At 45.2% G+C, this 26,023-nt stretch overlaps 1 protein-coding gene across 1 annotated transcript in view; it reads right to left on the reverse strand.

The window, feature by feature from the left end:
- Positions 1–26,023, reverse strand: part of LOC124722306 — a 725,235-nt gene that overhangs the window by 175,446 nt on the left and 523,766 nt on the right. The window contains exon 4 of the mRNA XM_047247488.1: positions 13,567–13,862. Within this exon, the coding sequence (XP_047103444.1) occupies positions 13,567–13,862 (296 nt within the window). The remainder of the gene's footprint in view (positions 1–13,566; positions 13,863–26,023) is intronic.

The following is a 26,023-nucleotide window of genomic DNA, read 5'->3' on the forward strand; positions in this document are numbered from 1 at the left end:
TGTCTTACAAGTACGCCACGGTAATAGTAAGAAAGTGAATATCAGCTGATAATAGTGACGCCACTTCGTTCCATGATACTTATTCTGAAACAAGCTATTCGTCAGTGCTTCGCAAAGAAAGTTAACGAAGGGCCTTTACATATCATCGCTTTTTAGGGTTCCGAACCTCAATCAGTAAAAACGGAATCCTAGTAGGATGACTTTGTCAATAAATTCGTTTTTCCCATTTTTTCCTTTATTGTTATTTCATCCCTCGTGCCACATATGGGCAGGCGTGGGACGTCAACGATACGATATGCCGTTCTTCAGTCGAGGGCATCTTAAAAATATGACAAGAATGGGAAAAAAACACTAGGACTGTTTTTCTACTTTAAATTAAAAACCAAAGACAGTGAGCTAAAAATCGAAAAAACGTACATTGTAAAACATATTAAAGAATGGTGAAATTATTCTGAGAAAAGAGCGCTGAAGCACTGCACTTTCACTTAAAAACTCTGAAGGATCTGCACTGGCTGAGAAACATTTCGGCTTGGTTCAAATGGCTTTGAGCACTATGGGACTTAACATCTGAGGTCATCAGTCCCCTAGAACTTAGAACTACTTAAACCTAACTAACCTAAGGACATCACACACATCCATGCCCTAGGAAGGATTCGAACCTGCGACCGTAGCGGTCACGCGGTTCCAGACTGAAGCGCCTAGAACCGCTCGGTCACACAGGCCGGCAAACATTTCGGGAGGAGGGATTATGTATGTTCCATAGTGTTGAGGGACGTGGGTGCAAAATATAGGGGTCACTTAGGCACGAGAAGTATGGAAATGTATGTAGAGGTAGGGATGGATAGTGGGAATACTGAAGGTGGGACAGACAGAGGCTGAGGAGGAGTTTCGTGTGTGGGCAGGGTAGTGGTAACAGAGGAACTGGATGGGGATACATGGAGAGGGAAAGGGAGAGAGGAGCCTTGATATTGAGTGGAATAGGTGGGAAGAGTTAAAGCTGGTAAGAGGTATAAATATTAGGGAGGACCTCATTGCCTGCGAGAGGGAGATGGTTGAAGCTGCGTTGGTATATGATATGGAGCGTGTGAAGGTGTAGGAACGGTGGGATGCGTGTGCAAATGTGCGCCAGCGTACAAGGGTTGGCGATTAGAGGGGAGACAATGGGGTTATTGGAATGTGGTTTGCGGATAACATGGAGATATAGAAGTGTTCGATATTGGGGAGGAGGGGTGGGAATTTGATGAGATGGTAGAGGATCCATGTGGGGGAAGGTAATCGGAAGTGGAAAGCAAAGCGAGTTGCATGGCGTTCGAAGATTGGGATGGACTTATAGGATTTTGGTGGGGTGAATATCCATGAAACATTCGCATACGATGGGATGGTCGGATCAGGGTTTTGTAGGTGAGGAGAATGTTGGAGGGATGTAATCCTCAAGTTCGGCCTGTTAGTAGTTTTAGACCGTTCTTTGCTTTCTGTTTGATAGTTAATACGCAAGGTCTCCATGCTATTTTACAGATGAGCATTAGTCCAAGATATTTTAGATTTTTAGTTAACTTAATAGGATGGTCGTAAGTGGTAATATAAAATTAATGTAGACAGAGGGTGTGGGTGGTTCATCTACAACTACATATACATCCATACTCCGCAAGCCACCTGACGGTGTGTGGCAGAGGGTATTTTGAGTACCTCTATCGGTTCTCCCTTCTATTCCAGTCTCGTATTGTTCGTGGAAAGAAATATTGTCGGTATGCATCTGTGTGGGCTCTAATCTCTCTGATTTTATCCTCATGGTCTCTTCGCGAGATATACATAGGAGGGAGCAATATACTGCTTGACTCCTCGGTGAAGGTATGTTCTCGAAACTTCAACAAAAGCCCGTACCGAGCTACTGAGCGTCTCTCTTGCAGAGCATTCCACTGGAGTTTATCTATCATCTCCGTAACGCTTTCGTGATTCCTAAATGATCCTGTAACGAAGCGCGCTACTCTCCGTTGGATCTTCTCTATGTCTTCTATCAACCGTATCTAGTACGGATCCCACACTGATGAGCTATATTCAAGCAGTGGGCGAACAGGTGTACTGTAACCTACTTCCTTTGTTTTCGGATCGCATTTCCTTAGGATTCTTCCAATGAATCTCAGTCTGGCATCTGCTTTACCGATGATCATCTTTATATGACCATTCCATTTTAAATCACTCCTAAAGCCTACTCCCAGATAATTTATGGAATTAACTGTTTCCAGTTGCTGACCTGCTATATTGTAGATAAATGATAAAGGATCTTTCTTTCTATGTATTCGCAGCACATTACACTTGTCTACATTGAGATTCAATTGCCATTCCCTGCACCATGCGTCAATTCGTTGCAGATCCTCCTGCATTCAGTACAATTTTCCATTGTTACAACCTCTCGATATACCACAGCACCATCCGCAAAAAGCCTCAGTGAAGTTCCGATGTCATCCACAAGGTCATTTATGTATATTGTGAATAGCAACGGTCTTACGACACTCCCCTGCGGCACACCTGAAATCACTCTTACTTCGGAAGACTTCTCTCCATTGAGAATGACATGCTGCGTTCTGTTATATAGGAACTCTTCAATCCAATCACGCAATTCGTCTGATAGTCTATATGCTCTTACTTTTTTCATTAAACTACTGTGGGGAACTGTATCGAACGCCTTGCGGAAGTCAAGAAACACGGCATCTACCTGGGAACCAGTGTCTGTGGCCCTCTGAGTCTCGTGGACGAATAGCGCGAGCTGGGTTTCATACGATCGTCTTTTTCGAAACCCATGCTGATTCCTACAGAGTAGATTGCTAGTCTCCAGAAAAGTCATTATACTCGAACATAATACGTGTTCCAAAACTCTACAACTGATCGACATTAGAGATATAGGTCTATAGTTCTGCAGTTCTGTTCGACGTCCCATCTTGAAAACGGGGTTGACCTGTGCCTTTTTCCAATCCTTTGGAACGCTACGCTCTTCTAGAGACCTACGATACACCGCTGCAAGAAGGGGGGCAAGTTCCTTCGCGTACTCTGTATAAAATCGAACTGGTACACCATCAGGTCCAGCAGCCTTTCCTCTTTTGAGCGATTTTAATTGTTTCTCTATCCCTCTGTCGTCTATTTCGATATCTACCATTTTGTCATCTGTGCGACAATCTAGAGAAGGAACTACAGTGCAGTCATTCTATTATTACTGCCTGGATTCTGGAGGGGCTGACGTTGAGAAACTATGGGTTACACCAGAAGGTAAAATGACTAAGATGGATTTGGAGAGATGTTGGGGTTTCTGGAGCGTAGGGTAGAGGGCAAGGAAAGAGGTGGACTGATGGAGGTGGTCTGGGCATATCAGTAGTGTAGAGGGGAGAGGGCAGAGCCTTAGGGCACTCCTACAGTGGGATGGAAGGTACAGGAATTAGTATTGTTAATAGTAACAAAGCATAGGTGATTAGAGAGGACGGATGCAATAAGGCGGACATAGTTATTTGGAAGCGCGTATGTCTGGAGTTTTAAGAGGAGACCGAAGTGCCTCTCTAGGTCGAGAGAGACAAAAACAACTGATTTACTGGAGTTGAGATGGTGACATAGGAGATGGGTGAGGTGCTGGAGCTGGTCATCTGAGGAATATTTGGGACGGAAGCCATGCTGGTTAAAGGGACGGAGGTGGTGGTGCTGAAGGTGTTGATGGATGCAGCGGGAGAGGATGGATTCGAGCACCTCGCTAAACACTGAGTTGAAACAGATAGAACGGTAAGAATAAGTATCAGTAGGTTTGGGTGGTTTGAGCAGAAGTAGAATTTTGGAAGTTTTGCATATTTGAGGACAGTAACCTGTGGAGAGGATAATGGGATAAAGGGTACAAGGGTGTATGACTAGAAAGGGGAGGGGATATTCTTTGAGGTGCCGACAGGTAAACGCACTCGTGGCGGGGGGAAGTGTTGCATTTATTACGGAGTACTTGTTTTATGTCATGTGCTGTGGTTGGTGTATTTAATTCTGTTTGTGTTATGCTGTCTAAGCACTGGAAGCTAGGAGCCAGGGATGGGAGAGTGGTGTTTGTGCGTTCATGGATGGTAGGGTTCAAATGGTTCATATGGTTCTGAGCACTATGGGACTTAAGTCCCCTAGAACTTGGAAATACTTAAACCTAACTAACCTAAGGACATCACTCACATCCATGCCCGAGGCAGGATTCGAACCTGTAGCGCCTAGAACTGCTCGCCCACCCCGGCCGGTGGATGGTAGGGAACAGGGAGTAATCAAAATGAGGGTCATCAGGGATGGAGAAGATGTCGGAGAGATAGGTTGCAAATTTTCAGTTTTTCTCTGGTTGTTAGATAAGGGATGGCTGTCGCGGAGGAGCAGGTAGTGAGGCTTGGGACTATTGCCAGTGAGTCGATGGAATGCTTACCAGTACTTTGAAGAGTTAATCGTGGAAGTAGCGTTGAGTTTAGTACATGTCTGGCACCATCCCCGACGTTTTTTTGTATTTCATAAATTTTTTATGTGTGTATGTATTTGCTAGTGGCGTGAGAGTGTATCCCGGTCACGAATCCACAAGATGGAGCGGTACAAGCGATGGAATGTTTGGAAAAGAAGTCGGGGTTTGGGAAGGAGGGTTTGGCGATGAGGATATATGGTCTTAGTAGAATGTAGACGGCTGTAGCATGTGATCGTTTTTCCTAGCCAAGAAGTCAAATATGAATGAAACTTATCGAAGGTAGCAAATTAGTTTCGTAACGTTTTTAATACACGAACCAAAATCAGTAAATCCGAACAGCCCCAAATCTATTGGTTCCTTAGTGTACTACCCTGTCACTAAGGTAAACGTCCGAACTACTACGTTTATCTGATTCTTAAAATTTCTTTTAAATGACAAGATCTTGTTTTTCTGAATCTGCTTTTGACTAAATGAAACCTATACGTTACCGAAAGCTAAATACGTTACCGAAAGCACCCCAAGATAATTCGTCTAGTAGTTTTCGATATTAGCATCTTCGGACAGACAGACACGATGGTTTTACGGTTTTGTTACTAGTACAGAATAGATATGGAAGATAGGTGGCACAGGATTCCCTTGAAAATAAGCTAATAAAGCTTTAAACCAAGACTACCATAATGCTGGTGAATCACGCAGGAGATGCAAAACGATATACTGCAAATCTTGACGTCGGACTGAAGACATTGCGTGCGTGAACAGTGAGTTTTGTGTGTCACATTCACACGGTCTCATTTCACAGTCTAGTGTACTAAGTACGAAACTTCACAAATGAGCCACTTGGCAACTAGTTCATATTCCACCTGTACAGGGAAAATCGGGTTCATCTGTGTGCGGTCGTCGTGTTGAAATTCGATGAAAATACGATGCTACATCAACGTACATAGCACCACTATCACAAAAGTTGCCTTAGAGAACTCGAGATCAAAGTTCAGATCGAAAGCAGCCCAAACACCACGCCACCCTTTCATTTAGAACAATGCACCATAACGCATGGCCTGATACTATGCCTATACATAAGTGCCTTGGACTGCAGTGCGTGCATGAACTCGATGAAGGCAGAGTGTATCGTCAACAGACTCATCCACGAGGTTAGTTTTAACATGAACTGAAATGGCAGTTAAATATGCACTGGATGACTGTTGTGAGCGTCTTGTTCCAGCGTGTCATTGAAACACAGTACTGGACAAATGTCAGCATCTTTGACGCTATTTGTCACTGGAAGCATCGAAGATATCGTGCAGTATATCTATATCAATATAAACACTCGGGAAGCATCTGCACAGTGAATACCCGAAGGGACGCCTGTGTTATAATCTCTCCTTTTTGCAAGTTATCGTGAGTGAACAAGGAAAGTTGTGTTCCAGACGAGTGTATATTCCTGTATTCATGCTGATTTTTGGAGAGAACGTCATAATGTTCCAGCTGAGAATGTGCTCTATGATTCTGCATCAGACGGATGTTAGCGATATTTATCTGTAATTCTATGCTTCCACTCTTCTAGCCGTTTCGCAAACAGGAGCGCCCTGTGCTCTTCTCCAACCGTGTGGGACTATTTGCCTCGCAAGAGGCGTTCGATAAGTATGAGTTAATAATGGGTATAATCCAACAGCGCATTCAGTGTACAGTGTCAGAGGCTGAAGCATTGTTCGCTTCGAGAAGTCATAACCGTTTTCAAATATCGGGACTGCGTATACACTTTTAAACGTCTAAATCGGCATTTTGTCTGTTGTCTTTACTTTCAGCACCTAACTGATCCACGAGAGACTGAGTGGAAGTTTGGACCATTCATTAACTTCATATGTAACCAGAACTTCGTAAGATTTTCTAATAGAACTTTCTCCAGGATCTGACTGTGGATCGATGGGCCGCAGCTCGTGGTCGTGCGGTAGCATTCTCGCTTCCTGCGCCCGGGTTTCCGGGTTCGATTCCCGGCGGGGTCAGGGATTTTCTCTGCCTCGTGATGACTGGGTGTTGTGTAATATCCTTAGGTTAGTTAAGTTTAAGTAGTTCTAAGTTCTAGGGGACTGATGACCATAGATGTTAAGTCCCATAGTGCTTTGAACCATTTGACTGTGGATGCACGAAATTCTATTATCTCTATCAGTTTCCCTGCAGTTAGTTTCGTAGCGACAGTATAGTAGTCTGTTTCCGAAACGTTCTTCGAACAGTATCGTTAGAACATGGCGAGCCTTCTCCGTTCGATATTAATTTTCTTGGGAGTGAGTGATGGAATTCCCTGTGGAATTTGACGTGCAAAAACTGTTGTTATTGGCATCTGTAATGTGTTGTAATTAAACGTGAGGCACAGTAGAGAAAGGCGGAAGTGAAACTTGTTGTAGCTCAACTGTATTAATAAATATATCTAGTTGTGGTAGTAGTCATAATTAATGGCAGAAGTAGCTATGGTGATAGCAAATAGTATTATGTTATCAGTAGTAGTGTATGTAGCTTCATTAGTTGCCAATATACACAATATTTTAGATCTGCCCACGCAACTGGCAAAAATACGTACTTATTTTCATTTTCATAAACTAAAGCATCGTCAGTGGTAGCATTTTCGTCTGTTTTCTGTAAACACAAAATATAGCTAAACGCCAAGGGAAGGAGTTTTAGTAGTTGGTATAGACGTGTCTAAACTACCTGAAGTAATTCAGAGCAGCTGCGAACAAGTGAAGGATAAAATAATATTAACTGTTGATTCAAATAATCTAAGTTGAGATGAGTTTGTGTTTGAGCGATAGGTAACATGCTACAATGAAAGAAGGAAATTAAAATTGTGAAACGTTTAGTATGTGACTCGATTCTTGTTGTTTTCTCGGCATATAGAATATTACATCGCTTTTAGGGCGCGCATCTGGGACGGCAATATTTTATCTTCCGATATTTCGGCTGTTGACCGTATAGCCATCTTCCGTCCAAGTCAGGGACTGAATTGAAACTACTCGACTCAGTGATATACAGTCGAATAAAATGCGAATGCGTCACAGATAACTCAGCAGGCACGACAGCGTCAGTCACATATAAAACTTACGCGCCTAGGAATAAAATACAGCAAGCGCTGAGCAAGAAAATTCACAGGGCTTACAAATTATGTTATTGGTTATTAAAATGGATTGAATCGGTTGGAAGGCTGACGAAAACTCAGCACAATAATTTTCTTCTGAGAGCGAAGGGGTGAAATGAGTGGTTTGCGCGAATTGTCGAGCAGTGACCGCTCGTCTCGTTTGAGCAGGTTGTCTGCCAACTATATTTGCATAAATTCTTTGGTCACTGAATCCCAATAGGATGAAGCTGTACCCAGTACCTTTGAATTTCCTGTAATCCTTAGACTGACCACGGGAAATAAAGCACAAAGAATCAGCAGTGGCTGAAAAGTAGAAATATAATGTTCATATTGTCCTCTCAGTTCGTCCCCCGGTAGATGAGTGGTCAGCGCGCCAGAATGTCAATCCTAAGGGCCCGGGTTTGATTCCCGGCTGGGTCGGAGATTTTCTCCGCTCAGGGACTGGGTGTTATGTTGTCCTAATCATCATAATTTCATCCCTATCGACGCGCAAGTCGCCGAAGTGGCGTCAAATCGAAAGATTGGCACCCGGCGAACGGTCTACCCGACGGGAGGCCCTAGTCACACGACATTTTTATTTACTGTTCTCCCAGAAGTACGCCAGAAAGATGTATTATGTTATCAGTAGTTGCCAATTCGGATCTACGAGGGCGTACTGAAAGTAATGCCTTCGAATTTTTTATTCTGTTCTCAAAATCGGTTGAGGTATTACATGTCATGCACATTACTGGTCGACTTTCTCGCTTCGCTGGCGCAAGTTGCAACCCTCTGGCGCTAGGATGTTCCGAATTGTAGCGAGTAACATGGCGGTGTGTAACATAACTATGTTGGTGCCTGAGAAACAGCATACTGTAATCGAGTTTCGAATTTGACGAGTTCGTCCACACATGGGGTGCCCTCTCCTTCAGCATGACTGACGAGCGTTGCGATATCAGCAGCAGTCCGACGCTTTGTGTTAACTGTCAACGATCCTCCTGCATATAGACCCGACTTGGCCCCATCCGATTGTCATGTTTCCAAAACTTGAAGAACAACTTCGAGGACTTCACTCTGGTAGAGCTGAAGCGGTGCAAGCAGAGGTTAGGTTGTGGCTCCGTGAACAAAGTCAACCATTCTATAGTGACAGTATCAACAAACTGGTCTCTAGTTGGGATCCATGTTTTCATTGCCACGATGACTATGTCGAGACATGAAAAATAAAGATGTAGAACGTTAATAAAATTTAAAAGCATTAAGAGTTTTCACATAAAAAATTCAGAGGCCTTACTTTTCAGCACCCCCTTGTACTTCCGGTTCTTTGGGTATATCCTGAGAAGAGAAGGGGATAATTTGGAAAAGGTCACCTTGCAAGGCAAAATCGAAGACAGAAGGCTTCGAGGAGAAACAGCAAGTAGATAACTGGGTCAAGCGAAGTTTACAGGTCCACTTCTCGACAATAGTTGAAGATCACTGTGGATGGAGACGTCTAGTCGAAGATTCAATTACATAAGGAATGAGGAGATCAGATAACGACATTCCGCAGCGATAATGTGGCGACTGTTCTTCCGGACATCGCCGAAAGAACAGACAGCATTTTGATCCTGCAGCCAGTATGAATCAAGACAGAAAGGAAATAAAGGCATTAGCTGCCAGTGGTCATTGATATACAGTGGCGGTCAAAATAATAGAGCCACCTGGCAAAGGTTTGGAATAAAGTGCACATTTATTACTTGACATGTTTGAACTATGATGGAAACCATTACAACCGAGTCACATTGTACTATAGTCAGTTATATCGATAACACAACACAAAATAATCAGTAATAATCGATAATATTCACAAGAATACCAGACCACAGGGTCAAAAAAATAGAGCCAATTGAAACAAATATATTGTACTTGATCTCAGTCTTATGAAACGTACAGGAACAGTCTTTTTTGCATAGGACTGCATTAGTACTTCGTGGGGTAACCCTTATTTTTGAGGATTGCCCTGCACCTCTTACCCATAGAGTCTACTAAACGCCTGCATTCGTCACTACTGATCGCATACCAGGCTCTCTGGATTTCTTCCCACAGTTTTTCTGACGATGTAGCTTTTGAGCGGTCAATTCTCTTGTCTAAGATCTCCCATAAGTTCTCAATGGGTGATGCGTCAGGGGACTGAGGTGGCCACTCTAATACTTCGATATTGTGCTCTTGAACAAACTGCCTTATGATCCTTGCAGTATGCTTTGGATCGTTATCGTGCTGAAATTTCCATTTCAGCGGCATTTCCTCTTCAGCATAAGGCAGCATCACATTTGCCAAGATGTCTTTGTACATTTCTGCGTTCATTATGCCGTTGATACGGTGTATTGGACCAATGCCGTACCACGAAAAACATCCCCATACCATAACACTTCCGCCACCGTATTTCACAGTTTTTAAAGTGTACTTGGGATTAAATTCCTGGTTTGGTGGGCGGCGCACATAGACTTTTCCGTCTGAGGCAAACCTATTAAACTTGGATTCATCGGACCAAAGGATGTTCCTCCACCAAGTATTAGGTTTTTGTTCATTTCTCCGGGCAAAGGCTAACCTTTTCCGAACATTAGCTTGTGAAACATGTGGCTTCTTTCTTGCAATGCGCCCATTCAATTTTGCAGATCTCAGTCGTCTTTGAATCGTTGAGGTTGATGGTTGAACATCATGTTCGTCGCTAAACAAAATGGCTTTCAGTCGTGGTGTTGACAAAAATGGGTCTTTCTTCACTTCCCTAGTGATGAGTCTGTGTACGCGAGGAGTAGTTACACGAGGTCGCCCTCTGTTCTCCACCTGCGGCTTTGTTTGTTTTGACCGTCTCATGGCGTTCTGGACTCGTTTTCGCGAAACGTGCAAGACATTGGCTATTTTATTCATGGACATCCCACTTTTGAACATCCGGAACATTACTATACGCTCATCTTCACTGGTATGCTTTGCTCTGCCCATCTAGACGAATGTAAACAAAACCACACGTCAATTTACATACAAAACAACTGCATAAAAATCAATTTAAAGGCACATGTGTAAAGCGGCTCTATTATTTTGACCCATAAGATTCTTACCTTTATGCCTCTTTTCACACGTCTAGCTCAAACGCTTCCTTTCGGACGACTAAAGATAGCAGCAACGTCTTCCCTGAAGTTGTCTACAAGGGACTGACAACACGGCACTCGTGGCGATTTCGCGAACTAATAGATATCCTAGTTCTTAATCTCGTCAATAGAGGTGGCTCTATTATTTCGACCGCCACTGTATATCAATGGGGCAAGCTGAAAATTTGTGCCAGACTGTGTTTCGAACCCAGTCTACTTACTAGGCAGATGCGCTGACCACTACTCATCCTGGCCGTAGTAGTCACCACAAGCGCGTGGACTACCCTAGCACGCCTCCCATCACACCCAAATTCTCAACTTATACCACACGCTACTGATGCACTGGCCCTGCTCATTAGCCTCATTACACGCGGCAGCTCACCGATTCCCATGAGTTCGGCCTTTGTGTGTATCTGCACCGAAGTAATCATTGGCCGACATCGCCTTAATTATATATGTTGTGTCTGCCCCTTCGGACCTGTAATTTATTCGAGATTACATCTTTAACGTCTCATACCGTCACTAACTTTATTGACTGTATACGTCAAAATCCCTAAGTATTTCAATTCATCACTTAATTTTTTTGCTGGTTGTAGATTTTCTGAAACTTCCTGGCGGATTAAAATTGTGTGCTGGACCGAGACTCGAACTCGGGACCTTTGCATTTCGCGGGCAAGTGCTCTTTGAGGCAAACGTTCCGAGTTCGAGTCTCGGTGCGGCACACAGTTTTAATCTGCCAGGAAGTTTAATATCAGCGCACACTCCCCGGCAGAGTGAAAATTTCATTCTGGGTAGTTTTTTTGTTTCATAGACAAAGACATGAAGAAAATCTTTGATACAGTAACACTAAAAAATTCGTTTATAACCCGAAACCTTGTTTATGTGAAATTAAAAATTATGAGGCATAGGTGTGCTCACTTCCATAATAATAACAGCGAGGACTCACAGTCAAGTCATTTGGAATAACACCACTTTAGTATTTGATTCCTGTTTCTAAGTTAGAGTCCTCTTTGTTGAAGTAGCATGAGAAATTTTATGAAACAGCAGCTACAGCTTCATAAAAACATATTTATTTGCACGACATCTTTAGGTCCAATGACCATTTTCGTGAGCTCAGATATTTATACTCACTATAAAATAGCTACTTAATTAGTAGGACTTTAGTCCTTTTGGATGGATCTGCAGCCTCGATAAATAAAAAAAACCACTTGCATTTAGCTGCTTGTTCAAAATAAAATAATGTCTTTTTTTGACGATTTACTATGAGTAGCTACTACTGCCTTATTTCAGATGCTTGCTGTTTGTTTTATATTCAGGATAAGTAACTGAGGACATAGTATTGTCCAAGAGACCGAAAATGGCTACGTAAATACGCTCTTAGAAAATAAAAGAAGAAATGAAAGACTTATCCGAATGGAACGGAAATCAACACGTGTGATGCACATGTGCAGACAAACAAATGATTACAGTTTCAGAAAAATTGGATGATTTATTCACGACAAAGAGCTTCACAAATTGAGCAAGTCAATACCGCGATGATACACCTCTGGCCCTTATGCCAGTAATTATTTAGCTTGTCAATGATTGACAGAGCTGTCGAATGTCCTCCTGAGGCGTAACGTGTCAACTTCTGTCCAACTGGTACGTTAGATCATCAGAATATCGTGCAGGTTGGAGGACCCTGCTCATAATGCTCCAAAAGTTCTCCTTTGGGGAGACATCCGTTGACCCTGCTGGCCATGGCAGGGTTTGGAAAGCACAAAGCCGAGCAGTAGAAACTCTCGTGGTGTGGGGGTGGACATTATTTTCCAGAAATGAAAGCACAGGATGGCTTGTGATGTAGGGCAGCAAAACGTATCGTAGAATATCGTCGACGTACCGCTGTGCTGTGAGGATGCCACGGATGATAACCAAATGGGTCCTGCTATGGAAAGAAATGGCACCCTAGACCATCACTCCTGGTTGTCGGGCCGTATAGGCTACAATCGGACTTTTATCAAAGTCGGAAAGGTGATGGTACGCATTTCTCCTCCTTACACGAGGCATCACAACAACGTTTCACGAGGCAACGCCGGTCAACTGCTGTTTGTGTATGAGAAATCGGTTGGAAACTTTCCTCATGTCAGCACGGCGCCAACCTTGTGTGAATGCTCTGGAAAGCTCAAAATGTTCAAATGTGTGTGAAATCTTAAGGGACTTTACTGCTAAGGTCATCAATCCCTATGCTTACACACTACTTAACCTAAATTATCCTAAAGACAAACACGCACACCCATGTCCGAGGGAGGACTCGAACCTCCGCCGGGACCATCTGAAAAGCTAATCATTTTCATATCACAGTAACTTCTTCCTGTCGGTTAAATTTCGCGTCTGTATGGCTCTGAGCACTATGGGACTTAACATCTGTGGTCATCAGTCCCCTAGAACTTAGAACTACTTAAACCTAACTAACCTAAGGACATCACACACATCCATGCCCGAGGCAGGATTCGAACCTGCGACCGTAGCGGTAACGCGCTTCCAGACTGTAGCGCCTAGAACCGCTCGGCCACTCTGGCCGGCTTTTCGTTTGGCTATGAAAATTCTTATAAAAAGTCTCCCTCAACCCGCTAATTTTTTCTTAAATAACCTTATTACTTTTAAGTAATGAAATCTTATTTTGTAAGATTGGACGTCACGATGGTTAGTTTGATACCACGTTTGTCCTTCTACGACTATTCTTTCGGCCATGAAAAATCGGGCAAAAATCCATTGCATAATTTCTGCGGAGCCTCGTTTCCGCTCCGGTCAAACATTTGATCAAAGATTAGGCCCTACGTAATTCTACGGGAAGTACGAACACTGAGACGACACAGGTAAAGAATGTGAATGAGTTATGTTAAGGAGCAGACCTTTTCATCGCCAGCGGCTTTGTCGGCTTCGGCGTCAGCGTCCGCGTCGGCGTCCGGGTGCGGCGGCCGAGGCGGGTTGAGCTTTGGCAGCAGGCCGGCGGCGAGACGCTCCGCGGGCGTGCGCGGCTGCGTCAGCCGCTCCTGCGAGCGCCAGCCCAGGTACGGCTGGCGGTAGTTGAACGACGAGCGCAGCGACCCGCACGGCGACGTGCTCGCAGACGTGCCGCCGCTGTTGAGCCGGCTCGTGCTCCAGCGCATGTACACGTGCGGGCCCGGGCTCGGGCTCAGCAGGTTGCCTGCAACCGACAGCCACCGTTACTCTGTGCTACTGATCCTATTTAATGCACATACATCTGATATTTCATATGTAATTCAACGTCTACAAAGTCTCTAACAAGCAGCGAGAATGTTGTATCTCGAGGATAAAGTACCTCGCAACATATGTTTCCTGGTCGGTGTCTCAATCTAGTGACACAATCACGTGGGGGAATGCGCACGGTAGGTCGCTATTAGCACATTGGCATTTTTTTTTTTTAGACGTGAGGTGCTGTTTTGTGTTGCTGTTGTAAGTATTTTGCGCGAGACTCAATCAAATGCTATATACCTTTCCAAAGCTATTTGGAAGACACTTTTAATTCATCTGTTACATAATTTTATATTCAGCAACACTGTATAAATTTTTAGAACTGTTATATAGTGTGTGAACAGTTAAGCCATACTTCGTCGGTCGCGAACCAACTTTTACCTTGGTATGCCCAATAATGTTCATGTCTGGGGAGTTCGGTGACCAGAGGAAGTGTTTAAATTCAGAAGAGTCTTCCTGGCGCCACTTTGTAGCAATTCTGGACTGTGGGGTGTCACAATGTCCTTCTGGAATTGTCCAAGTTTGTCGGAATTCACAATGGACATGAATGGATACAGGTGATCAGACAGGATGCATTCGTACGCGTCACCTGTCAGAGTCGTATCTAGACGCATCAGGGGTCCAAAATCACTTCAACTGCACGCGCCTCATACCATTAAAGAGCCTCCACCAGCTTGAACAGTCTCCTGATGACATGCATAGTCCATGGATTATTGCGGTTTTCTCCATACCCATTCACGCCCATCCGCTCGATACAATTTGAAACGAGACTCGTCCGACCGGGCAACATGTTTCCAGTCATCAATAGTCCAGTGTCGGTGTTGACGGGCTCAGGCGAGTCGCCGGCCGAAGTGGCCGTGCGGTTAAAGGCGCTGCAGTCTGGAACCGCAAGACCGCTACGGTCGCAGGTTCGAATCCTGCCTCGGGCATGGATGTTTGTGATGTCCTTAGGTTAGTTAGGTTTAACTAGTTCTAAGTTCTAGGGGACTAATGACCTCAGCAGTTGAGTCCCATAGTGCTCAGAGCCATTTTTTTCAGGCGAGTCGTAAAGCTTTGTGCCGTGCAGTCATCAAGGACACATGAGTGTGCCCTCGGCTCCGAAAGCCCATATCGATGATGTTTCGTTGAATGGTTCGCACGCTGACACTTGTTGATGGCCCAGCATTGAAATCTGCAGCAATCTGCGAAAGGGTTGCATTTCTGTTACGTTGAAAGATTCTCTTCAGTCGTCGTAGGTCCCGTTCTTTCAGGATCTTTTTCAGGCCGCAGCGATGCCGGAGATTTAATGTTTGACCGGATTTCTGATATTCACGGTACACTCGTGAAATGGTCGTACGGGAAAAATCCCCACTTGATCTCTGCACTGGAGATGCCGTGTCCCACCGCTCGTCACCGACTATAACACCACGTTCAAACTCACCTAAATGGTTCAAATGGCTCTGAGCACTATGCGACTTAACTTCTGAGGTCATCAGTCGCCTAGAACTTAGAACTAATTAAACCTAACTAACCTAAGGACATCACACACATCCATGCCCGAGGCAGGATTCGAACCTGCGACCGTAGCGGTCACGTGGTTCCAGACTGAAGCGCCTAGAACCGCACGGCCACACCGGCCTGCCAAACTCACCTAAATCTTGATAACATGCCATAGGCGTTGCCGACCGCAGCGTCGTATTCTGCCTATTTACATATCTCTGTATTTGAATACGCATGCCTATACCAGTTTCTTTGGCACTTCAGTCTATTTTGTACAGTGGCAGCCAGTGACTGATTACTAAGTCACTAATTACTAAGTCACCGGTGTACAGTCTCGCACAGTCTTCTAAATCACGGACTTCCTCTGTCCGGAGGTGGTGGAGGCTAAGCAGCAGTGCTGCTGTTCCTCCTTTGACAGCTCTGTTGACGTCAGTGTGGCCTCTCGTTTGAATGGGCCTCTGGATGCTTCGCTAGATTTAGTCTGGCGAAGTATTCTATTGCTGGTAGATCTTCTGGGGCAGGCTGCCGCCTGCCAGAGCGCCACTCTTCCTTCACCCACTTCGCCGTGACCTCAGTGATGTGGTCCCAGTCCGAAGGGGTGAAGATGGGGCGGCTATTCAGCAGGTCGATCTCCTTCCGCGTGATCACCTCGCGCAACATGCCATGCGAGAAGCGAAGGTCGCACGGTACATGCGGAAGAGGTGGTTTCGCGTGCGCCGGTGTGAAGGGGTACGGATTGTCCCCGTGAGGGTACGTCCCGTCCTTTAGCGACGCCGCGATCTTCTTCAGGAAGGGCTGCACACTCCGCTCGTCAGGGAGCGGGAGGGGCAGTCCTTCTTCGGTTTCTGCTTCTTCTTTATCTTGCGAAGAAGCGGTCGGCAAGTCGTCATCGCATGGTTCTTCTTCTGCATCTGTCTCCAGGCGAGAAGACGGTGCAGGCGTCCCGACGTCAATTTCCATGTGAAACGCCGCCTGCATTGCTGCAGGAGGCGAGTCGGTGGACGTCTGGGTGGCGGCATCTACCCGCAGTGGCCGCCTCACAGGGGCGGGGGGAGCTGGCACAGGCGGCGACTTCTTGAGAAGCCGCAGCTCCTCCCGCAGCTGTTGAAGCTGTCGGTGGACAGCCACTAGTTCGTCCCTTGTTGCGGCCCTTTCGGCCGCGATGGATGCTTGTAGGTCGGCCAGCGCTTTGTCGGTTGCCGCTTCGACGCGGCACGACGCGCGCCCCTCGCCGGAGCGAGGAGGCAGTGCGGCCGACTTGGCGGCAGGCACCTCAGAGCTTGCTGTGGTGTGCTGCCGGCGGTAGCTGCAGCTGCGCGAGTTGGCGGCGTGAGGTCCACCGCAATTCGCGCATCTGTTAGCTGCTCCACGTGGTTTGGGGCAGTTACGGGTTTCGTGTGCCGCCGCGCATTTCAAACACGCGACTGCGTTCCGGCAGACACCCGCCACATGCCCCAACTGCTGGCACTTGTAGCACTGCACGTGTTGCAGTGAACGCTGCTTGTGCTTCGGCTTCTGTTGTCGTCGCCTGCGGCCGCGGGAGCTCCCCAAAGCACTGATGAGATGTTCCAGCGCGGCTGCTAGCGTGTGACAGTGACAGGCAACCACTTCGATTCTCGTGTTCTGAATGGCGCTTCGTCGCTGAACTAGCGCCTGCTGGCGGCATGCGGAATCTGAGGGGTGTAGAAAGCGCTGCGGGTCACGCCGGTGCGTAGTAATCAATCACCGTCTGTCTCTGTAGCCAATCACGCCACAGAAGGCTGAAAAAGCATAAACACCTTTTGCTGCTTGAAATAACGTCCAAATTTCGACGAATGGTTTTGAACGATCCCAATTGGTTCCACCCGATATACCAGAGCAGGCTCGCAATATCCATAAAGGAGGATTGATTCGTCCGAGGAGTGTCAGCAGTGTCAAACAACGTCATACTGTTGCTAATCGCACTGCGGACTGTTGTTTTCGGCCCTGAAATGTGTGGGAATCAAATCCCAAAGGGATGGTGTGGTTTCATTGACGCCCTGAAGCCTTTTCGTTCCTATACTGAGTGGCGATGATCTGAAATGTTTCCATCTGCCACACGTAATAAAACGGCGCGATTTCCATGTCTGCGTCGCGGTTTTGACATACATCGCAGAGGCGTCAAAAGAAGGGGTGAATGTGGATAAGACGGGGTGTGACGACCTTCCAATTGAATGATGCGTTCACTGTGGTTTTGGGCAGAATTGTGGTGAAATTGGTTCCAATGTAACATTAACCCATTTTACGCATCACATGACTGTCTGGGCTCTGCATGTGTCGACACCTTGCTGTTTGAAGCGTCGCCAGGTCTGAGGGTGATGTCGCAAGGCGCCACGCTTTTATATTAGAAAGGAAGGTTGCAGGAGCCTCTGAGCCATTCTGTGGCACAATGGGAGGCAATTATTGCGTTGCGCAGTGTATTTCAATATGTTCAAATGCACACTGTCCCTCATATCTCTCCTCGTCCTTAACGCTTATGTCGCAACAACATGACAGAAACACACGTTCCCATCATAATAAAATCCTCTCTGTTCCACAGCATCGCTCAGTCACCTTCTCCAAGTCCTTTACATTAGCGGGAACCCGACTCTGGAATAACCTCCCTCGTTATGTTAGAGCACTTAAAAACATGTCCGGCTTCAAAATGACATGATGGATTTCTTTTTTTTTTTTTTTTTTTTTGTCGGTCCAGGATTCTAATCCTTATGTGGAGACATCTCAAGTTCAAACACAATAAGAGAAAAGTGCCCTGTGACCATATATGACGATTGGTTCATTAATAATAAGAAATTTCGAGTACAAGGAAGGTGACAGGTGACAGAGTATCAACTTGCCGCAACTTTCGCCGCTGTTACGGCAGAACGTTTTCCTACTCTCCTCTTGTCGGTAGCGAAGAGACATCACGTGTAATGTGGATTTAGAATCATGATGTAACCCCAAGTTGTTCAGTTGGAGATACCACAGGTGAAGAGCGTTTCTTCGTACTTGTCACAATTGTTGCCTGAAGTGTGAATCGAACCCAGACATAAGCATACAAAGCTAGAATTACTCCAACATACCGCCGAGCTACAAATGTAGTTGATATAGATGATTTTGTAATAATGAAGGTTGCTCAACACTGTATGAGAATTCTGACTTCCTAGAGGTGGAATCTAGACTGTTCAAAACATTAATTTCCTTGTTCTTCCGCGTCGCCTTCACCAGCTGCCTCTGCTACTCAATACGTACTTTCGACTTCGTTTCGTAATTACTAAAATAAAATCACATAACGCTCATCTGGACGAATAAGCAACACTGTAAGGTGCGGAAATTTCTACAGGGACTATTACTTTCCAAGTGAGCAGCTGTGGTGCTGTATGTTTTAGTGGTCTAGTGGCAAACGTGGTACAATGGAAACGAGATGCCAAAATATGGAGTGCATTCATTTCACTACAAACTTGTGATCATTGATCATGCAGCATATTATGGTTTTTTGACGTGTTGTCACGCAAGTTGCCTTTTTTTGCGTTTCTGGAATTTATTGTGCGGTGACTTATTGAATGTTGAAGAACTGAAGTTTATCAGGATCGTTGTTTCAGCGTCAGAAAACGGAATGTGATGCAGGAAAAAGTCATTATGTTCTCTTTTCACTCAATAAAAGATTGCGGGGTGTGAAGATGGGAACATTTCTGCCTTGTATGGGGAAAGTGTATTGAAGGAATCATGTTACAAAATAGTTTTCTCGTTTCAGGTAGGATCGATTCGATGTGAATTATTCACCACATTCAAGACGAACGGCAGACTTTGATGAAGGATGTTTTTATGGTTTACTACTGTGGTCTTTGTCAGAGTGCCCGATTATTGGTAAATGTAATGAACTGCTACAATAGCTGTGGTTGGCGGACATGCCCACCGCCGCGCGGGATTAGCCGAGCGGTCTTGGACGCTGCAGTCAAGGACTGTGCAGCTGGTCCCGGCGGAGATTCGAGTCCTCCCTTGGGTATGGGTGTGTGTGTTTGTCCTTAGGATAATTTAGGTTAAGTAGTGTGTAAGCTTAGGGACTGATGACTTTAGCAGTTAAGTCCCATAAGATTTCACACACATTTGACATGTCCACAGTGACCTCCAGTTACCAAAGTAAATGTCTACAACGTTTGTTTAAGAGATATTCAGTGATTCGTATTTGACGTTTCTTCGCCGTGTAGTTGTGATTTCAACACAGAAACACTAACAGAAACAATGAATTAGGTTTGATCTCGAAATGTTTAATTTATTCATTGCCTTACCAATTTTCGACTTTCTCTATTTATTCCATGGTGATATCTTGAGCGAGGCGTCTATTCTCCACGTCTATTTGTCATTCTAATTTTGCCCTAATTTTGTATCCCTGAAGTTTTTGGCTAAGCTGGAGGAGAATGGGTACAGGCGTTGCCATGACATGTAACCATCGTTTACAAAGTAGTGACATTTACTATAATAGATTTGGGTACACAAGTTTTAATGACTGTATCATTTCTAATAACGTTTTACTGATATTTGTATCTTGATTGCTAAGCATACACAGTACTGTTCTGTAGTGGTACCTTGTATATCCATTTGGTTTAGTTAAACGACTGTACCGAAGAGAGATTAGAGGACCTGCAAGAAAAGAGCATTATATGGGTTGCCTACAAACGAGGCAGAAAGCAGTTCTGGTGATTGTGATACTTTTGAGCGTGATAGTACAGCCGGCCGCGGTGGCCGAGCGGTTCTAGGCGCTTCAGTCCGGAACCGCGCGACTGCTACGGTCGCAGGTTCGAATCCTGCCTCGGGCATGGATGTGTGTGGTGTCCTTAGGTTAGTTAGGTTTAAGTAGTTCTAAGTTCTAGGGGACTGATGACCTCAGAAGTTAAGTCCCATAGTTCTCAGAGCCATTTGAAACATTTGTGATAGTACACACCATCGGTGGATATGTAAATGATTAGAGTTGCAATTCTCGATGACAGGTAAAACTGCCACCAGAGTTTATTGGTGTTGTTTGTGTTTAGTATTGTTACCAGTGTTGGTAGGGTTTATATGGGGTGTGAACAGCGTCAGATGTTAAGTGATCTCTGTGACGGATTAAGGGCTAAACAGCGACATCATCAGTCCCTCGGTCGAGGGATAGTTCACTAGAGTTAGTGACGTTAGCCAGAAATTTGATCAGATGATGAAAGCATTCAGGAAAGATAAATTCGAGGCAATACTGATGACAGAGCTGGAAAACAATTTGCGGAGAAGAAAAAGTATATGGATCGGTTCGGGACATAGGTCAGAGCAGATAAGGATCCTCCCAGGGCTCATCTATGGTGGAAGGAAACTCAAAGCCCATCAGACTCTGCGCCAATCCGATTAAGAGTAAAGACAGTTAAAGACTAAAGAATGGCTTCTAGCCGGGACATTCGTAGCAGTGAAACTGAAAAGACTGAAATCGTAGTGGACATGAGTTAACAGTCAATAACAAAACAAAGGCAAAGAGAAATAATTAAGGCAGCAGATAGGTGCCCCTCGGGACTCTACATGCGACAGGAGCTGTCTCTCCCGCAGCCGTCCCACCTATGATCCATTATAGTCAAAGCGTTAAAGAGGAGAACAGCACCCACTATTGAACAGAGCGCCACCTTACATTAATCTGGATGAGACGGATACGGCAAGTACTTATGTGAAGCAGCATCTGTCAGAGTTGAATAGGGGCCTCATTGTGGGGTCTCTATTTGGCCAGCTCGTCGCGTCGTGCAATTTTCAAATTTGTGGGGCATTCGGATGTGACGGTGGCCCGATGGTAGACTGCATGAGAACGTGAGGATAGGCTCACTCGTCATCAGGGTTCCAAACGACCACATGTGATTACCACAAAGGAGGATTACCGTGTAGTGCACCAGGTACATCGTAATTCCTTCTCATCTGCACCTGCCTTCCGAGAACAAGTTCAAATGGCTCTGAGCACTATGCGACTTAACTTCTGAGGTCATCAGTCGCCTAGAACTTAGAACTAATTAAACCTAAATAACCTAAGGACATCACACACATCCATGCCCGAGGCAGGATTCGAACCTGCGACCGTAGCGGCTGTTCGGTTCCAGACCGCAGCGCCTAGAACCGCACGGCCACTAAGGCCGGCGAGAACAAGTAATGGACTCCCTAAAAGATTCTGTGACGTTTCACACCATTGGTTGGTGACCAGAAGCAGCCAGACTAGAATGTGTAGAATGTCGTCAACACCAAAACTTAAACAGCTGCGTTTGGAGCGGTGCCATGAGCAGGAAGCATGGACTACTGATGAATGGCATCACACTGTGTTAAGTGATGCAGAACCAAATTTCGTCCTGGCGTTGACTGGGGGTCGGGGAGGGGGAGGGGGGGAGAGGAACCGAGAGGCGACAGGAAGAGCATTCAGCCACCCTCTATCACTAACATTGCCAAATCCAGATTAACATACCGACCCCAGGATGACATGGGATAAAGCCAGGATAAAAAAAAAAAAAAAACGGAATTTGGGCTGAATACGAGGCTCGAGGCAGCGGACCGATCGCTGTCACGTTATAGGCCAGCCTATGCCCCAGATTCACTCTGTGTGGGATGGTGCAGTCAACAGACACTGGACTCGCATTCCGAAAGAATTAGGTTTTCCATGGTTTTCTTACATCGCCAGGGCAAATGCAGATTTTTTTGGGAAAGAAACGTCCGATTTCCTTGCCCAATACGAGCGTGTACTAGATCTGTAATAAGCCCTTAGTCATCCGGACTAAGCCCTAGTCTGCATTCTCACTTTCATCATTTTACCAGACAATATTTGCAAAAGATTATGCTGATGATGTTAAGAACGTTAAAGCACTATTCATCCCTTCTCGTTGGGCCTTGATTGTCTTTGAAACAAATGAAATGATCCATTCGCCTGTCTCGGAATGTACGTGGTTAGAAGCGAAGTCCCATTCGTGGCCGAGACAAAATCCCCACATAGTTAACTTTGTAGGCGTGTGAGACAAACTGCGAGACGTTTTGCTGCACAGATTAATCGGAAATTTTATTAACGGACCCGGATTAACCTCTGTCCTGATGCACTTCGCCATTAATAAATGCCCTGTAACAGTCGTTCACCGACAGGGGGTGTGTTTTCACCGTCAGTCAGACGGCGTCCTCGCCTACAGCCTTCGTTTGCGTATAGTATCGTAGGCAACAACGAAAGGATAACCGTGTCTTCTCATCGATGGTCATCGCGAACGGTTGCGCAGAAAATGTGATGAATATATGAACTGGTTTTGCGTGAATTCCGAACGGAGTAAGTGTCGAGGCTGTTTAAAAACTGCACAATCATGGCTGAACAGCAACATTCTTGCCCAATTGACGAAACTGATTAATCGACTTGCGCCATAGGGTGGTGGGGTTTCGGGTTCCGCTGGATAGGTCAGGAGTCCACTACACGCAGCAGGCGTCTACACGGGTAGCAGGGGTTGTGTGGCGTGGACTGGGCGGTTCTTTTAGGTTAGATGGCCTCGGGCAAGTACAGAAAGGGCAACAGCCTCAAAGGGTGCGGGGCAAAGTCAAGACATGCGAGAACCAAGCAGCAATCGGTATTGTAATTGTAAACTGTCGAAGCTGCGTTGGTAAAGTACCGAAACTTCAAGCGCTGATAGAAAGCACCGAAGCTGAAATCGTTATAGGTACAGAAAGCTGGTTGAAGCCAGAGATAAATTCTGCCGAAATTTTTACAAAGGCACAGACGGTGTTTAGAAAGGATAGATTGCATGCAACCGGTGGTGGCGTGTTTGTCGCTGTTAGTAGTAGTTTATCCTGAAGTAAATTAGAAGTAGATAGTTCCTGTGAATTATTATGGGTGGAGGTTACACTCAACAACCGAGCTAGGTTAATAGTTGGCTCCTTTTACCGACCTCCCGACTCAGAAGCATTAGTGGCAGAACAACTGAGAGAAAATCTGGAATACATTTCACATCAATTTTCTCAGCATGCTATAGTCGTAAGTGGAGATTTCAATTTACCAGATGTAGACTGTGACAGTCAGATGTTTAGGACGGGTGGTAGGGACAGAGCATCGCGTGACATTATACGAGTGCACTATCCGAAAATTACCTCGAGCAATTAAACAGAGAACCGACTCGTGGAGATAACAAACAGACCCGAACTTTTCGACTCTGTAAGCGCAGAACAGAAACAGCAGCATCCCTGAATATGGAAGTTAATAGGAATATAAAAAACGGGAGGAAGGTTTATCTGTTTAGCAAGAGTAATAGAAGGCAGATTTCAGACTACCTAACAGACCAAAACGAAAATTTCTGTTCCGACACTGGCAATGTTGAGTGTTTATGGCAAAAGTTCAAGGCAATCGTAAAATGCGTTTTAGACAGGTACGTGCCGAGTAAAACTGTGAGGGACGGGAAAAACCCACCGTGGTACAACAACAAAGTTAGGAAACTACTGCGAAAGCAAAGAGAGCTTCACTCCAAGTTTAAACGCAGCCAAAACCTCTCAGACAAACAGAAGCTAAACGATGTCAAAGTTAGCGTAAGGAGGGCTATGCTTGAAGCGTTCAGTGAATTCGAAAGTACAGTTCTATGTACCGACTTGACAGAAAATCCTAGGAAGTTCTGGTCTTACGTTAAATCAGTAAGTGGCTCGAAACAGCATATCCAGACACTCCGGGATGATGATGGCATTGAAACAGAGGACGACACGCGTAAAGCTGAAATACTAAACACCATTTTCCACAGCTGTTCCACAGAGGAAGACCGCACTGCAGTTTCTTCTCGAAATCCTCGCACAAACGAAAAAATGGCTGACATCGAAATAAGTGTCCAACGGATAGAAAAGCAACTGGAATCACTCAACAGAGGAAAGTCCACTGGACCTGAGGGGATACCAATTCGAATCTACATAGAGTACGTGAAAGAACTTGCCCCCCTTCTAACAGCCGTGTACCGCAAGTCTCTAGAGGACCGGAAGGTTCCAAATGATTGGAAAAGAGCACGGGTAGTCCCAGTCCTCAAGAAGGGTCGTCGAGCAGATTCGCAAAACTATAGACCTATATCTCTGTCGTCGATCTGTTGTAGAATTTTAGAACATGTTTTTTGCTCGCGAATCATGTCGTTTCTGGAAACCCAGAATCTACTCTGTAGGAATCAACATGAATTCCGGAAACAGCGATCGTGTGAGACTCAACTCGCTTTAATTGTTCATGAGACCCAGAAAATATTAGATACACGCTCCCAGGTAGATTCTATTTTCCTTGACTTCCGGAAGGCGTTCGATACAGTTCCGCACTGTCGCCTGATAAACAAAGTAAGAGCCTGCGGAATATCAGATCAGCTGTGTGGCTGGATTGAAGAGTTTTTAGCAAACAGAACATAGCATGTTGTTCTTAATGGAGAGACGTCTACAGACGTTAAAGTAACCTCTGGCGTGCCACAGGGGAGTGTTATGGGACCATTGCTTTTCACAGTATATATAAATGACATAGTAGATAGTGTCGGAAGTTCCATGCGGCTTTTCGCGGATGATGCTGTAGTATACAGAGAAGCTGCAGCATCAGAAAATTGTAGCGAAATGCAGGAAGTTCTGCAGCGGATAGGCACTTGGTGCAGGGAGTGGCAACTAACCCTTAACATAGACAAATGTAATGTATTGCGAATACATAGAATGAAGGATCCTTTATTGTATGATTATATGATAGCGGAACAAACACTGGTAGCAGTTACTACTGTAAAATGTCTGGTAGTATGCGGACGGAATGATTTGAAGTGGAATGATCATATAAAATTAATTGTTGGTAAGGCGGGTACCAGGTTGAGATTCACTGGGAGAGTCCTTAGAAAATGTAGTCCATCAACAAAGGAGGTGGCTTACAAATCACTCGTTCGACCTATACTTGAGTATTGCTCATCAGTGTGGGATCATTACCAGGTCGGGTTGACGGAGAAGATAGGGAAGATCCAAAGAAGAGCTGCGCGTTTTGTCACAGGGTTATTTGGTAAGCGTGATAGCGTTACGGAGATGTTTAGCAAACTCAAGTGGCAGACTCTGCAAGAGAGGCGCTCTGCATCGCGGTGTAGCTTGCTGTCCAGGTTTCGAGAGGGTGCGTTTCTGGATGAGGTATCGAATATATTGCCTCCCCCTACTTATATCTCCCGAGGAGATCACAAATGTAAAATTAGAGAGATTCGAGCGCGCACGGAGGGTTTCCGGCAGTCGTTCTTCCCGCGAACCATACGCGACTGGAACAGGAAAGGGAGGTAATGACAGTGGCACGTAAAATGCCCTCTGCCACACATCGTTGGGAGGCTTGCGGAGTATAAATGTAGATGCAGATGTAGATGTAGATGTAGATGTGCGCATTAAGAAAAGAATGGGTAACTACAGGTTAAGAGGCCATGTAGAAGAGACAGTGCCTATTTTACAAAGTTTTAAAGAGGAATTTCAAAATTTGAAAGATGAAGGTTTACATATCGTCGCAAATATGCCAGATTATGAGAATTCCAAGACTGTGTTGCGTAAAGCAAGAAGGGAAGCATTTGGGACCATCCAGAACACTGGCGCTAGTTTGTAGATTCAGCTGAGCGAAGATATTTTGAAATTAACTGAAGTTGA

This window comes from Schistocerca piceifrons, chromosome X (assembly GCF_021461385.2).
Source record: "Schistocerca piceifrons isolate TAMUIC-IGC-003096 chromosome X, iqSchPice1.1, whole genome shotgun sequence".
In the NCBI taxonomy this organism is placed as follows: Eukaryota; Metazoa; Arthropoda; class Insecta; order Orthoptera; family Acrididae; genus Schistocerca; species Schistocerca piceifrons.